The sequence below is a fragment of the Fundulus heteroclitus genome, chromosome 9 (genome assembly GCF_011125445.2).
Source record: "Fundulus heteroclitus isolate FHET01 chromosome 9, MU-UCD_Fhet_4.1, whole genome shotgun sequence".
Lineage (NCBI taxonomy): Eukaryota > Metazoa > Chordata > Actinopteri > Cyprinodontiformes > Fundulidae > Fundulus > Fundulus heteroclitus.
In genome coordinates, this window is record NC_046369.1 from 7,672,067 (window position 1) to 7,687,775 (window position 15,709).

The following is a 15,709-nucleotide window of genomic DNA, read 5'->3' on the forward strand; positions in this document are numbered from 1 at the left end:
ACAATGTGCCAGGTTAAATGCATTTATGGTCTGCAGTTTTAAGGTTTTGATACATACAACAAACACTTTTTTTTTAAAGAAAAAATTAGCCACTTTTAATTATAGAGTTAAATGGAAACAAATGACTTTGAGGTTTCTCCCACAGTATTATACTCGCCCCACGCCAGGCTAAGCATTTTTTTTTAATACATTTTCTATAGCCTACACCTGCAGCATTATACCAAATATGGTATATAGTAGGGTGATCAACATAATCAATCATTTGATGTTTAAAAGCAGCATAAAAAAGTCAGTAAAGCTCCTGTCGGGGAGGTTTAGTAGTAATCTTTTTGGACAACATTAGCTAAAGCTAGCTGTTACTAGCTTGATGGAAACTGACCCAATGACTGACTGGGTACTGATGGTCTGAGCTCCTCCTTCGAGAATTGAGCTGCATAGTGCTGCACCACACAACCCTCTGCCCCAGCCCTCGTTTCAATGTGCACCTCCCTCACCGATCCACGTAATCCCCCCAGTTCATCATTACAACTACCGCGGAAAGCCAAAAGAAGAAGAAGAAAAAGCCAATTTCAATCATGGTCAATTAGTTGTGGCATCACTGGATTAAAGTCAAGAACTCTGGCCATTTTTTTTTTTTTTGTAATTTATATGTGCATTTTCTTATTACTGATTAGTTATAGCAGTCGATTAATGATTATCAATCTTTTTTCATTGTTTTGGTTTTCCTGTCTTATTCAACAGCAAAATACAGATGGTAATGATGCCGATAAAGGATCGGGGAATATGGCAGAAGCAACATCACCCAAGAAGTCCAAAAATTCCAGCCACTTGGAGTCTCTCCTTGAGACAGTCTACTCACCAACAGCAAAGGATCAGGGATAAAAAAAAACTCCAGCAATGAGGGCTGAAGATGAAATTAGAAGGTAGAGAGCAGAAAATCATGCTGGGCTGACTGAAAATGCTTTGATCTGGTGGAAGTCAAATGAAAGGAAGTCTCCACTGTTGACTCGCCTTGTAAAGCAATACCCTTGTGTCCCAGCGACCGGTATTGCATTGGAGAGTCTTTTTCTTCTTCAACTGCTGGTGATATTTTCACAGCAAAAGGAGCTGCCTAACCCCAGATCATGTCATCGGCATGTCATGAAGGGGAGTGGTGGCCTAGTGTTTAGAGCAGTGTGCTTGTGCTCTGAGAAGGATGCAAGTACCTGGTTTGATCCCCACTGCCTGCACTCTGGGTCCCTGAGCAAGACCCTTAACCCCTGTTTGCTCCCTGGGCGCCCCACAGTGGCAGCCCACTGCTCCCCAAGGGGATGGGTTAGGATGCAGAAGTGAATTTCTCCATTGTGAGATGAATAAAGTATCAATTAAATGTCAGTGAGCATATTTTCCTTCACAAGAATCTCACAATTAGTGAGAAGTTAGACTTGACAGTTTTACTTTTAGTTTCGTTGCCAGTATTTTATTTTTCTTGGCCTTTGAAAGAGACAATGTTTTATGTAATTCACAATGATGGAATGTTGTACTTGAAGTACAGTTTCACTTGCAATATTTTACACATTTCAAATGTGCACTTTTGAGACTTGAAACTGTTTGGTTTACCGCTCTGGTTTCAACTGTCTGATTTACAAGTGTGCATCCTGTTTGCACTTTGTGTTTATAGTGAAGAAGAAAATAAATACATACATATTTTGTAACACATTTCAGCCATTTTCATTATTTAAGAGCACATTGAATTTAACTAAATTGACTCAAACTGAACTGAAATGAACTGATTCAGAACAGTATGAATCGAAATCGAATCAATTCAGGACTTTGGAGACAATACCAAGCCCTACTAAGTATACTATAAATGCACTTTTAAGAAGATACCAGCACTTTTAAGAAGATACCAGTCATTGGGGCAAGTCGTCAGTCCATCAATTCAATTCAGTTTATTTATATAGTTCCAATTCATAACGTGAGAAAGAAAATATCAGTTTAATCGAATCATACAGTAAGACCCCAAGGCAGTTACATGCATCCCAATTGATGCTAGTTATCAAACAGGTTCAGTTTAATATTTAAATTTTTGTTTTCTAGGTAAACCCAGCAGATTGCATTAAGTCGGTGACTTGCAGATTTCACTCCTGGATGATCATGTAGCAGCAGTGGACAGTTGCTTGCATTGTGTCGTTGGCTTTGCAGCAATCCCTCACACCGAGCATGCATGTAGCAACAGTGGAGAGGACAAACGCCTCTTAAACAGGAAGAAACCTCCAGAAAAACTAGCCTCAGTGTGAACAGCCTACTGGGGCTTAAAGAAGACAGAGCCCACAGAAGCACTGGAGTACTTTTTTATGTGAAAGAAAAGTAAAATGGGGCACATGGCAACACAGAGACAAACAGGAAAAACACCCATGAATCCACAAACTCGCTCCCAAGGGCAGTTTAGATAGACCCAATAACCTGAGATACATATTTTTTATCTGTGGGAGGAATCCTGAGTGCCCGGAGAGAACCCACTGCCCCACAGATGCAAACTTCAAGCTGTAAGAGCCAATGCTGGGATCTAAGCAAGCATTCTAACAACTGATCCACCATGGAGCCCAATCCTACATCGCTTTAGAATATCATCAGTACACCCTCTCACTTCTTGGCATGGCCAAGGGGAAGTGTGTTGAGCCACTAAGTTATGATAAGGCAACCAGGCCAAGAGCAAATGTGTGTATGCTTGTGAGTGTAAGTCAAACTTTACATGACTTATTACAGTACAAGTAAGCATAAACGTTGTGAGTCTGGTCAGTCCAAAATTCTTTATTACTGAGTTTTGAGATTTGCTAGTCGGTACAGAAATTGTATTTGTGGGTTGAAGAGAGGAAGTTGGGTATATGCGGATTGTATTGCAATTTGTTTTTCGATTTTGTCATGTTCCAACCACAGACATGATGGTATGGTAAATCGTTGTGCATCATGTCTGTGAAATGGAAGGAAAATAATACTTGAATTTAAATTTTCATTTATTTATTTACAAACGTGTGCTGTGCATTTGTATCCAGCTTCCCCTTGGAGTTAATATTTTCGCTGCAGTTACTAGTGCAAGTTTTTTGGGGCCTGCCTCTACCAGCCTTACACCCATTTATCTTTGCAGAAAAACGAAAGCTTAGTCAGCTTAGATGCCGAGTGTTTTCAAACATCTTCAGGATTTTGAAAAAGTCATTGACATATGCTTTGCTCTAAACCAATGGAGCGCTTTCATCTAGCTGTATGTTTAGGTTCCTGCAGGAAGATGAACCTCTGCCCCAGTCTTAGGTCTTTCCCAGCTTCTAAAAGGTTTTCTTTCTGGATTATTATCCACTCCGACCGGCTTCTGAAGAAAAACTTTGCCTTCGCATCATGCGTTCAGAGAGATGTGCAGAATTAGTTTTCTGACCAACAGTGTTTGGCATATAGGCTAAAAAAGTTCATTGTTGGGCTCAGAGCAGAGCACCTTCTTTCACATGATGGGGCGTCGTCTTTATGGCTTACAGAGAACTGCAAAAATTATTTTCAGCTTCCAATTTTAGGCTTTCCTGGGATATTGCTTTCTAACTTGACCCTGTTTTAAACTTCCCCCTGACCTGTCTGCTGTGTTGGTCTTCATGATGCTGTTTTTTTCACTAATATTCTCTAAAACCAAACCTCTGATGCCTTCACCGGACCACTGGACTCATACCTGAGACTAAATTACTCCTTAACTAATTAGGGTGACTTATGATGGCCACTGGTTGCACTTGACTCCCTTTGGGGTACCAGACGAAAAGGGAGCTGGTAAGAAATGTATGCCGCACTTTTCAGCTTTTTACGTGTTAATTATTGTGAAAACTGACCAACAATTATGCACTACTATGCTAGTCTACCACATAAAAACGCAGTAAATCAATTAGGCTTGTGGTTGTGACATAAAGGGAGTTGGGGTACTTTTGCATGGCTCTGTTTCGTCCAGGTTCATAATAGTAACATACAAATAAGCTGATGTGTCACATAGCCGGCAGTGACATGTAAAGCTGGGTGTGCATGTGCAAAAGAGGCGACAACCTGGTTATTTTTAGCCGCATGCATGATTTTAGTCTTCAGAAATTTGCATGAATGGTGCGCCAATGTGCTGAGTGCGCTGGCGACGACGCAACCGAGGCCCATTTAGTCTTTGCAGCTCATTAAAGCGTGTCATCGTTGAAGGGGGACAGGGGAGCACGTAGCAGGGTCTGTGCGTTCACTGCAGCCGTCACGTACTTTGCAACAAAGGGCTTCGGCTTGTGAAGATGCCAGCTCTGCGCGCTCGTCCTGCAGCACACAATGACTGAGGCGGCCAGAATAGCTCCACAGACGGGCGGCCCCCGCAGCGCTGACATTTTCATAAAGTACAGCCGTGATGCAAAACAGCTGCAAGTAATTCAGCTTTTTCTCCGCGCAGAGGGCTTCCTGTTATGCACAAAATAACCCAAGACACTAGACCAAACTAAAAGTAGGAAGGATTCGGCTGCTTGTATGAATCACTTTTCAGGAGGACCTGTACAGTAAGGAAACATTGCAGCGTTTCACAAGCCCCTCTAAAAAAAAAAAACCGGACCAACAACTGGTTACGCCGCATTCTTTGGGGACGGGCCGACAATGTTATGGCTGTCCACTTTAAACGATTTCAACGTTTGATCACGTTTGATCACGCATAAAGAAACACAGATGACAGCGAGAGCTACGCGTTAAAGTGCAATTAGCATCCATATTAACATTTGTCTCCTCCTCCAGCAACAAGTTACGTTTCCAGCGATCTGCCCGGTTTAGGGGTTAAAAACGGACATTTGTGTCCTGGACTTTTAAAATCCACATGAACGTGCGTTAATAATGTCATTTTCAGCTTCCTTATTCTGGGTGAGCTCCTGCGAAGACGCTGTTAACCCTGCAAACCGAGCCTAAATAGTAGCCGAGTTTACGGACAGACCTTCACACATCTGCCCGATTCTCGTTCACAAGGGACGCGGCGTCGTGTGCAAATTAGGAAGGAAAGAGAGAAACGTACCTGAATAAGACCGCGTTTCAACTTATAACTCCATTTAAATGTGTTATGTTGCGCTATCATATCGCAGTGCAGGAATGGAGATGGAGGAGGAGGCGCTTCTCGGCACCCGGTAGTCGGGAAGAGTTAAGCGACAGATAGAGAGAAAAAAAAAACTCAAGCGACTGATTAAAACTTAGTTCAACTGAGAGAGAAAAAAAACTCAAGGAAAAATACTAATTTGGCAAAGATGAGTGGAAACTCCAGAATAAATAAGCCAAAGGTTGACTCAGCAGGAAAAAGTGCTTGTAATTCCACCAGTGCACGTTTCCAAATGCGCTCCTGTGCGTAATTTCCGCCACATGAGGGCACCCCCCCTTTTTTATTTGTATAATTACAGCATACATGACAGAGGAACGACGACAAGTAGTAATAACCTTTTCCACACACCTTCCGGTCTTAATTAGTTTGCTCCTCATTCGTAGAGAATGTTTTTTTCTTTATTGCAGTAAGATTAAACACTCCGCTTGGTTTTAAATGTGTCCACGTAATGCAATTTAAGCATTTTCTGTTATAACACATCACGATCAACAATTTGTTCTACAGTAAATTATACCATAAATTATACAATCCTTTTATTTTTCCTCTGAAAACCATTTGCTTGTCATCTTTGTGATTAATAGACGCAGAGAAACAACAGATGTGTATGTTATTTCAGATATAAACAGCAGGCTATTACACTGTATTTAGGCCAAATGACGTTTAGGTCAAATAAGATAAAATCTACAATCTTAATATTTATGTATGTATTTTCTGCTTTTTACACAAAACAAACTTGTTGCCGTTTCCCCAAGATTAACACCACTGTAGTTGTACTTGTCATCAGAGCTGGCCCAAGGCAAAAGCAAACTGTCACTGTTTATGGCCCCCAAAGCAGCAGGGGCCTCCCATAAATACTTGAATTTGAGCACTTCCCTTAGACCTAAAAAGTGCATATTTATTTTATTGAAATTGAGCGTGCTGTTAAACGTGAGTTGATGGTTCCAGCAGAGATAATTTTAAATATTTTTTTCCAGTTTTTTCAAATTTTCTTAAGTTTACTTTGCAAAGGTGCAATCCTCCTAGTTTGATGGTTAACAGCTACTGCATGATGATATGATATTAATCTTTTCTTTGTGGATGGGTTTCTTTTGAGGCAATACTTTTTAATCAATAAATAGACTGCAAGCTTTAAACTGTGAGGTTGTTGGGGTACGGTGGGTGTCGGGGACAGACCGCTGGGGAAAAAAGCTGAAAAAGTCAAGGTACGCTGAGAGGTAGCATTTAAAAGACCAGGTTCTGCTTACCGGTGCATAAAGCACTGCAAACTATCCCTGATTGCCTTTTAAGATCAGCAAATGAAACGTGCCCCCCTATCCCTAATTCCACCAAATCTGTGTTGAAGAACTTATTGAGTGGGCCCAAATTTAATTTGGCTTAAGGCCCCACACAACCTTTGTGCCTGCCCTGCCTGTCATAATTCTGTCAGCATGCCTCCACATTCCCAAACTCTTCCTGCACAATAATCATTAGCAATTATCTACTCCACCTGCCCATCCGTTTTTATATACAGGACTTTCTTCAGACAGCCAGTGCCAGATTATTGAATCCCAAGTAGATGCCTCACAGTCCTTGCCTGGCTGAATGCCTGATCACGCCCTGATTCACGGTTCCTTGAATTTCTCTTCCTCCTCCCCGTGTTCTTGTCAGGTATTTCATTGGCACAGGCAAGTGTCTGCCTATTTTGGTCATTGCCAAGCCCATGGAAATGTCTGCATATTCCTGTGTATGACCCAAGCCTGCCTCATGGACTCTCTTCAAATATTAGTGTCCTTACCTGCCACTGAAATTAAAGCTACTAGCTCCATCCAGGACACAGCCTGCATGGGAAATTTTGTGATTTTTGTTTTGCTGTAAAATACATCATAAAATATTTGGTACTGTATTTGAAAAAAAAAAAAAAAAAAAAAAGATTACAAAACGCCATCACTTCAGCAGCTAAACACCAGAGCATGAGGGACCGCTTTCCAGAACCACAACCCCAGACTAGCTTTTGAAAAAGCTGATTTTTTCCCCCTGTCGCTCATTGAATCCTCAGCAGCCACAACCTGGTTTCTCACCTTTCTAGTGGTTCTCCGGCAGCTTCCTGTTTCCCACTCTTGAAATAAACCAAAACGTCTGTGTTGATAAAAAACCCAACTATAAAAATCATTAATATTTATTTTTAACATTTATTTATATTTATTTATAACATCAAACGTTATTTGTCGACTTATGTTTTGGTTCTTTATCTTTTGGATTTATTTTCAGCGCTTCACAAGAATGCCATCAAATAGACATTTCAGCAATGAAGATAAAGTCATGTGGCGGCAGCAACCTTTGGGTGCCCTGAGCGCAAATGCGCGGTGCGCATGGCACCATGTTTCATTAAGAAAAGCTTATCAAAACCAAAAAAATAAAAATAAAAATAAAAAATCCTCACGGTATAACTTCTACATATTATTTTAGATTAACAGACTTTAACACTGCGGAAAAGAATGAATGATTTTTAAAAAAAAAATTAGAACAAATGCGATAGGCTGAACATTTGGATCCTTTATCATGTTTCTTTATTTGTTCACAGTTTACAGTTGCTTCAGCTGTGAATAACTCCATGTTAAATAATGATTTGCTCCGCTTTTTGTTTTTTAGTAGGCTATACAACAGTGGAAAAACTCCACTGAGGGGCGCCCATAGGGGATTGATAGAGGCGCTGTCTCCCGGAATTTAAACAGGAAACGAAATGATGTTCAAACTACAGCGCAGAGGAGGTTCTATAAGTAAAGTTTTTATGTCTCTCCAATCTGGGTGGGCGGAGCGCTGACTATATAAAAGCTGACGCGACCATGAGCCGAACACTTGATGCTGAGAGGAGGACAGGAGAGACCAGGACATAAGATTGAACGCAGCTTTTGGAGCTTTTAGAGCATGAACAGAATTACCTTTGCTGTTTTCCTGCTGGCACTTTGCTTTTCTTTTCATAAAGAAGGTAAGAAATTAAGTTTACTTTGACTTTTTGCATGAATTCTCTGACGGTTAAACGTGCGTAAAGAAAAAAAAGAAAAGAAATCTTTATTTCTATGGTCTGACCCTCGTGTCAGTGTCTGAATAATGTCATTGAGGTGTCGAAAAAATACTTTCTGGCATATTGATTCATGTCCCGCATGTATCAGTTTTAGGTAACGCCTGCTGTTCAGAGCCATGCCAGAACAGGGGCGTCTGCACGGCCATGGGATCAGATAGCTACGAATGTGACTGTACGCGCACCGGGTATCGTGGACAAAACTGCACAACGCGTAAGTAGGCTATATGTATAAAAAGAAAACGAAAAATAAACCAAAAGAAAAATAGATTTTAGATGCTCTTGACATGCTAACTCAATTCTCATCCATTTTTATTTTTTTTGTCATTTGTAGCTGAATTCCTCACTTGGATAAAAATTTCACTGAAACCTACGCCTAACACAGTCCACTACATCCTGACCCACTTCAAGGGTTTCTGGAACATCATCAACAACATTTCATTTCTCAGAGATGCCATCATGAAATACGTGCTGACATGTAAGGCCCTTGCATTAATTAGGCAGTCATTATCACTTTTATATGGAGAAAATTAGAAGCTCTATACAGGGAGGAGAAAAAAAAGAATAAATGATAAAACATTTTTTTCTTCATTCCAGCTCGATCCCATATGATCGATAGTCCTCCCACCTATAATGCGGATTATGGATACAAAAGCTGGGAAGCCTATTCCAACCTTTCCTACTATACGCGTGCCCTTCCGCCTGTTCCGGAGGACTGCCCAACCCCTATGGGAGTAGTGGGTGAGTACACTTTCTGCGCCTCAGCCGAACCAGTTTTCTTGGATTCCTATTTAAAGTACAGGATGATCCTGTTTCTATTACATCAGTGGAAGATCACAATAAAGTTTTTTGTTTTTCTTCTGGAGTGAGTGGAAATAGTTCTAAGCATGCCCAAACCTGTCCCAGAATGGAAAAAAAAAAAAAAAAAAAGAAAAGCCAAAGATGTGCCTGAAACTATATAGTAGACACAAAATGGGGTTGCTACTGTGTTTTTAAGCTCATGTTTCTCTGGCTGTTTCCAGGTAAAAAGGAGCTCCCTGATGTTAAGGTTCTGGCTGAGAAGCTCTTGGTGAGGAGACGGTTTATTCCAGACCCACAGGGTACCAGCTTGATGTTCGCGTTCTTTGCACAGCACTTCACGCACCAGTTCTTCAAGTCTGATATGAAGAACGGACCTGCGTTTACTGTGGCTAAAGGTCATGGGGTGAGTGGTCAAATCTCATATAAAGTGGATTAAAAAAAAAAAGAGTAAAATAAATAAATCATGACCTAAATTTGTATTTATTTTTTTTTGCAGGTGGATCTAGGCCACATTTATGGCGAGAACCTGGAGAAGCAACACAAGCTCAGGCTTTTCAAGGATGGCAAGCTTAAATATACGGTAAGAGCTGAGAGAGGCACACTTCGCGTAGATAGAGGCTTAAAATCCACATCCGTGTCTCACAGTTTCTCCATCTCCTGCTTGCGTAACTCCACAGATGGTAAACGGAGAGGTGTACCCGCCACTGGTTAAGGATGTTGGTGTCGAAATGCACTACCCGCCACACGTCCCGGACTCTCAGCGCTTCGCCGTCGGCCACGAGGCGTTCGGCCTGGTCCCCGGCCTCCTGATGTACGCCACCATTTGGCTCCGTGAACACAACCGAGTGTGTGACGTTTTGAAGGGAGTTCACCCCGACTGGGATGATGAAAGACTCTTTCAGACAACTCGCCTCATCCTTATTGGTGAGAAATTCTGGCTTCTGCAAAAGAGATTTTCAAAACATATTTCCTGTAACGCCGCCAAAGGGTGTGAAACGAGTAATGATAGTTTGAAGTAGAGGAAGTAGTTGTGCGTTTAGTTTTGGTATCACTTGAATGGAGCCATTGATCATATTTAGAGGAGCTTGACCAGAGTTTGCGGTAATAAAACATTAATTTCCTTTTTGCGGCAGAAAGAGGAAATGTTTTTCAACATGCAAAATAACTGGTTATACAATAAGCCTGCATTTGATTAAATATTTCACCACTTTGCCCTACAGGCGAGACTATCAAGATCGTGATCGAGGACTACGTGCAGCATCTAAGTGGATATCACTTCAAACTAAAGTTTGACCCGGAGCTGCTCTTCAATCAGCGCTTCCAATATCAAAACCGCATCGCTTCTGAGTTCAACACCCTGTACCACTGGCACCCACTGATGCCTGACAGTTTCCACATCGAGGAGAAGGATTACAGTTATAAAGAGTTTGTGTTCAACACCTCTGTGGTGACCGAGCACGGCATCAACAACCTGGTGGATTCGTTTACCAAGCAGATTGCAGGACGGGTAAGGACTCTGAATGCAGATTTTAACATCATCATGGCCTTGAAGCTTCATGTCTTTAAAACTTTTATTCCCCCTGTTACAGGTCGCTGGTGGTCGGAACGTCCCGGGACCCATCATGTATGTGGCCATCAAGTCCATTGAGAACAGCAGAAAAATGCGTTACCAGTCCCTCAATGCCTACAGGAAGCGATTCTCCATGAAGCCCTACACCTCCTTTGAAGACCTGACAGGTGAGGCAAATTCAGCACCACTGACAAAGCCCGATACGTGTAGGTGGAGCACATGACGCAGAAGGATTAGCCGAGAGATTATTGTTGTCTCTTTTACGTAAAGCCAGACTCTTCTTGCATTGTCTAATTGTCAACAAGTCTGAAATGCATGCCCAAAAGCTAAAGCTCCTGGCTGCGCTTGGCTATTATTAGGGAGCTGCTCCAGGCTTGATATTTATTTCCATGACTGTAAGAGCCAGATGTGCATTTCATCTTGGCATACTGTAAGCAGAGTGTCATTACAAAGAGCAAAGATATAAACTTACAAGCGAGACCATGTGAGAGAGTGGAAAACTACCCCCGAGAAGCATATTATTAAGGATAAGGTTAGCTTTCGGAAGACATGTAGGACACAAAGGGAAGATCAAATTGTAAAGTTGAGAACTGCTCTGAACAAAGACAAGCGAGACGAGCCAGATCGAGCCACAAGCTAAAATTATCTTTTTTTTCTCCACAGGAGAAAAAGAAATGGCCGCCATACTGGAGGAGCTTTACGGCGACGTCGACGCAGTGGAGCTCTACCCCGGCCTGCTGGTGGAGAAGCCCCGGACGAACGCCATCTTTGGGGAGACGATGGTGGAGATGGGGGCTCCTTTCTCCCTGAAAGGCCTGATGGGAAATCCCATTTGCTCCCCAGAGTACTGGAAGCCCAGCACCTTTGGAGGCACGGCCGGCTTCGACATCGTCAACACCGCCTCCCTGCAGAGGCTAGTCTGCAACAATGTCCGGGGTCCCTGTCCTGTGGCGTCCTTTTACGTGCCCGACGTCAAAGAGACCGGATCCATGACCATCAACTCGAGCACGTCGCACTCGCGCGACAGCAACATCAACCCCACAGTCATTCTAAAAGAAAGGACTTCTGAGCTCTAAATTCTGAATTTAAAAGAAAATATTTTGTGTGTTATTTATGTATTTATTGTTTATTTATTACCCCTTTTACATATTTATAGATTTCTTTTAAAGATTTTGACTTGATGCAATATTTGCGTATGTGTGTCGCAGTGTCTGCTGGTTTGTTAATTTATTAAACAACTTTAATTATATTTTTTAATTAAAACAAAAACACCTTCCCTGTTCCCTTAATACTTGAAGCTTTAGACTTTCAGCTACAGAGTAATTTTCATTACATTCCTACGATTTCCTTAGAATAAGTCCTGTATTTACATCTATATGTTTGCACTCATAGGCTTACAACTGGAAGACTGACAAAGTAATACTGCAACAGTATAGTAATGACGCTCACGGTGACTGATTCATAAATCTCATTTAGGATACAGCAAAGTGAATTCCCTAGTTTTCATACAGTTTTACTGATTTATTTTCTTTAAAAGAGAACTTGCACTGTCGGTATCTGTCTAATCTGCAGAAATCCTGAGTGAGTCTTCATACAGTGGATAATTTTGTGGTATGTTCTTGATTATGTTCAATAAATGCTGACAGGATTGGCACATTTTTCATAAGAAAATCTGTATCTTGGTGTTATTTTACTACGGATTTCTGTTTCTTTTTCATATTGTATTTTTTTATTATTATTTTAATGCTGTCCATGCGACTGCATTGCAATTTCTTTGTCTTGACCTTTATGTGAAGCACTTTGGTGAACAATGTATTGTTAAATTTGATCTTTAAATAAAATTGACTTTGAAATTGACATTTTTGTTTTTCTTCTATGCTTGTATTAGAATGGACTTTTCCTTCTTCCTCTCTTTCTAATTAAAATGGAAATAGTAAAAATAACATAGTTTAGATTTTTTTTTTTTAAATCTAAATTTTTATATTAGGCTTATTCTTGTTTCCATTTTTATATCTAGCTCACAAATGAAAAGGATGTAGCACTTGTTGTTCTGGTTGTTTAAATGTGAAATTTTAGCTAAGTGGCCATTTTCTTGTAGCCTTTTCCTGACTTACAAAGTTACACAATTATTTTTTTAAAGGCTTATTTTCATGCATTTCCCATTGTGAAGAATAGAAAGGTGGCTTTAGCCCAAGAAACAAAAAATTAGGAAGTCACTGATTACAAATGCAAATGTCAGGACTGTCTCATAACTTAAAATGTAAAATCTAAATTAATGAATTATGTTATTATTTTGACACTAGTTGAGCAGTGAATGATATAACTTCAAAACATGTTTATTTTTCTATTTTCTCACATTTAAATGTTTCATATCAGGGGTCACCAACATGGTGCCCGTGAGCACCAGGTAGCCCCTCAGGAACACATGTGGTGCCCTCAAGCCTGTTTAAAGAAATAGCACAACCCTCCAGTGAGCTGCATCTAAAGTGTTATTTTTTTCAGTTGCTCTTCCTTTTTAATCATACTTGTATTTACATAGATTTAAAAATGACAAAAACATTAAAAAAATATTTGTATAACATAAAGTTAAGGTGAGCTTGGACTCTTGTAGTTCAAAGGTCTGTACAGGTAGCCCTTCGTACGACACAGTGCCGATGAAGTAGCTCTCAGTTTCAAAAAGGTTGGTGATCCCTGTTTCATTTCATCAAGCTGGGTGTAATTCCAGTAGTCAGATTATTATGGGAATTCATCTTACAAGTAAATAATTCTAGTTACCTTTTTGTATATTGTACCTTAAATGTCTTGATTGAGAGCGAAGAAACCAAAGTCAAATCCTTGTTGTGTGAAGCTTGCCGACCAATACTGAGTCTGATTCTGACAAGAAGAGGTCAGGCTGTGGAGTCACAGTTTTATGTCAGGAAGTTTTCGGTCTACTACTCTTTACAAGGTCAAGAAGCTGTTTCTGAAATGTTTTTCTTTACAAGAAGTGAAGTTGTCATTTACTCTATATACACGCTATCTGCGATTCTTAAGCTGCAAACGAGAAAGGGAACAACCAACTGATTAGATATCTGAGTTGTAGAACTATGATGGCACAAAACAAAACGACTACAGTCTCCCACCAAGGTCAGCATCCTACCCCTCTGAGCTTTTTATTTCGCAAATGTTTCACATGTTCAGCTTTGTTCGTATTGTGTGGTTCTGCTTGCGAACTGGCAGAAAGAGTACGCGTGATTTGTCATGGGCATGGGCAATTAATAACGAAGCAAAAGTTAGTGATCGGTGAGTATTCTGTCCAGGGTTTACACAGCCTACGCTCACATTTCTGTGCAGCTCCAAGAGCCTTCACATCTCAACGGCGCAGATAAAACATGTAGATGCTTGTCGGGCTTGACGAGATTTATGCCAAGGCAGCGCAGATAAGCAGCGAGAAGAATCTGTTCAGATGGTTTCAGTGCATTTCTCTTCACTTTCACTTTACGCGTCACTGAGCGACTGGTTTATAAAACACTTTTAATGGTTTCTACAGGTTTGACGTTAACAGTGCACATGGACAACTGGGGAAATGTCCGTGCACCAAATGGGGCGTTATGATTAAATTGCTTTCCAATTGTCTTTCTTTCTGGGAAAAAGGTCTTAGATAAAAAAAAACAGCATCACAATATTACTGTATGTGTGGTGTGAGAAATAGCACCCTGTGTCCAAAGGTTTACAGTAAGGCAAGTCTCGCCTGGACGAGCCGGAAGAGATGCAGGGAATGAGCGGAGGATAGCGTTTCGAGGGGACCCTGTCCAAAGCAAACATGGCGTCAGGAATGCTGACGTGACTGGCAGCACGGTGGGGTGAGTCAGATCGCCAGGACCAGGCATCACCTTCCCTCACCGCAACACAAAGTTTTCCAACAAATTTCCAACAAATGAAGCAGGCTCCCTCAACTTCCACGTTCCAAATCAAAACACGCCGACACGCAGAAGTGAGAGCATTGTATTAATCAAGTCATGTGCATCAGTTGTCATCTCAGCTCATCCTCATAAACAGTTGCTTCTCAATCACATAATCTTGGCTCTGGATATCCCGTTGAACGGACTCGGCCTATCACAGCGTGAAAATGACCTGATTGTGTGGCTGATTTTTTTTTTTTTTTTAGTTAGTTGTTATTTCCTCACTGTCAGATGCCAGAGCGTGACTATTAGTATTTGGTTGAACGTCAATGTGTGGCCTGCTCAAATCCTGCTCTTATGAGATCGAACAAGGGGAACGAATCTTGCTTTGTGTGGATCTAATGAGCATGAACAGAACGTGGGCCCTAGTGCGGGAGGAAAGCGTGTTTTTTTTTGTCCTTTTGACCGCTTGGCAGCCAGACATGCAGTGAAGACTGTGACCGGGACCAGAGTTACGTGACACCTAGCGAGTGGCGTAGCGTAGGTCAGCTGGAAAATAGTGCCCCGGCACAAAAGAAATCTGGCACTGAATCATCGGGAATTAAGTTAGTTTTTACTATAAATCCCCTCAGAGGTTACAAGATATACAGGAGTCAAGCGGAAAAAAAAACATTAGTTGTCAGTTAAAGTCAATATATTAAATCTTGCCCGGATTTACACTTAAATAAAAGTGGCGGCACCTATTGTTCAAAAGAGTGACATCAAAAGATTATGTTGGAGATGGTTATTTTGTATAGGGAAGCATTCATGTGACATGATGCACAGCATGACCACGATGAAGCCTTGATTACCGTCAATGCAGCCATGGTTGCATGGCTGCACTGATTCTTGTAGAAAAACCTTAAGCTTCAATAACCTGAAGTATTTGTTTTATGCCGAGCTTTATCAGCCTCTAGCATTGTTGTGGGGGAACTGGCGGCCACATTTTATTCACATTTTGTGCCAATTTTACCTGCACAGCCGTCTTAAGGCCGCCTCTGCATTTCAGGCACGCCATAAGAAGAGGTTGATCGTCATCAAGGCAATTTTGTTCCACAGAAAAAAGAAAAAAAATTAGATGTATCAGGATGTTATCCCATTTGAGTGATTGACTTTAATTAACGAAGACTTCATCTGTGTTTGGAAGTTTCTCACCTGGAAATGCAGAAGTTACTAGAGATGTGAGAAGGGTAGAAACCCTGCAACACCCAGAGCCTATGAGCAAAACAGGGCCATACAGCTGTATGCCA

General features: G+C 41.1%; 2 protein-coding genes across 2 annotated transcripts in view; one reads left to right on the forward strand and one right to left on the reverse strand.

Moving 5' to 3' along the window:
• The window catches only part of pla2g4ab (phospholipase A2, group IVAb (cytosolic, calcium-dependent)), a 39,647-nt gene extending 34,311 nt beyond the window's left edge, over positions 1–5,336 (reverse strand). The window contains exon 1 of the mRNA XM_012851643.3: positions 5,033–5,336. The gene's annotated coding sequence lies outside the window, so the exon portion shown is untranslated. The remainder of the gene's footprint in view (positions 1–5,032) is intronic.
• Positions 5,337–7,943: 2,607 nt separating this feature from the next.
• Positions 7,944–12,396, forward strand: ptgs2b (prostaglandin-endoperoxide synthase 2). Its single transcript, NM_001309930.2, is given in 10 exon segments — positions 7,944–8,075; positions 8,260–8,382; positions 8,503–8,646; positions 8,766–8,909; positions 9,191–9,372; positions 9,466–9,549; positions 9,647–9,893; positions 10,190–10,476; positions 10,559–10,706; positions 11,203–12,396. Coding segments are annotated over 10 exon segments (1,833 nt in total). The 5' UTR covers positions 7,944–8,014; the 3' UTR covers positions 11,616–12,396.
• Positions 12,397–15,709: the final 3,313 nt, after the last annotated feature.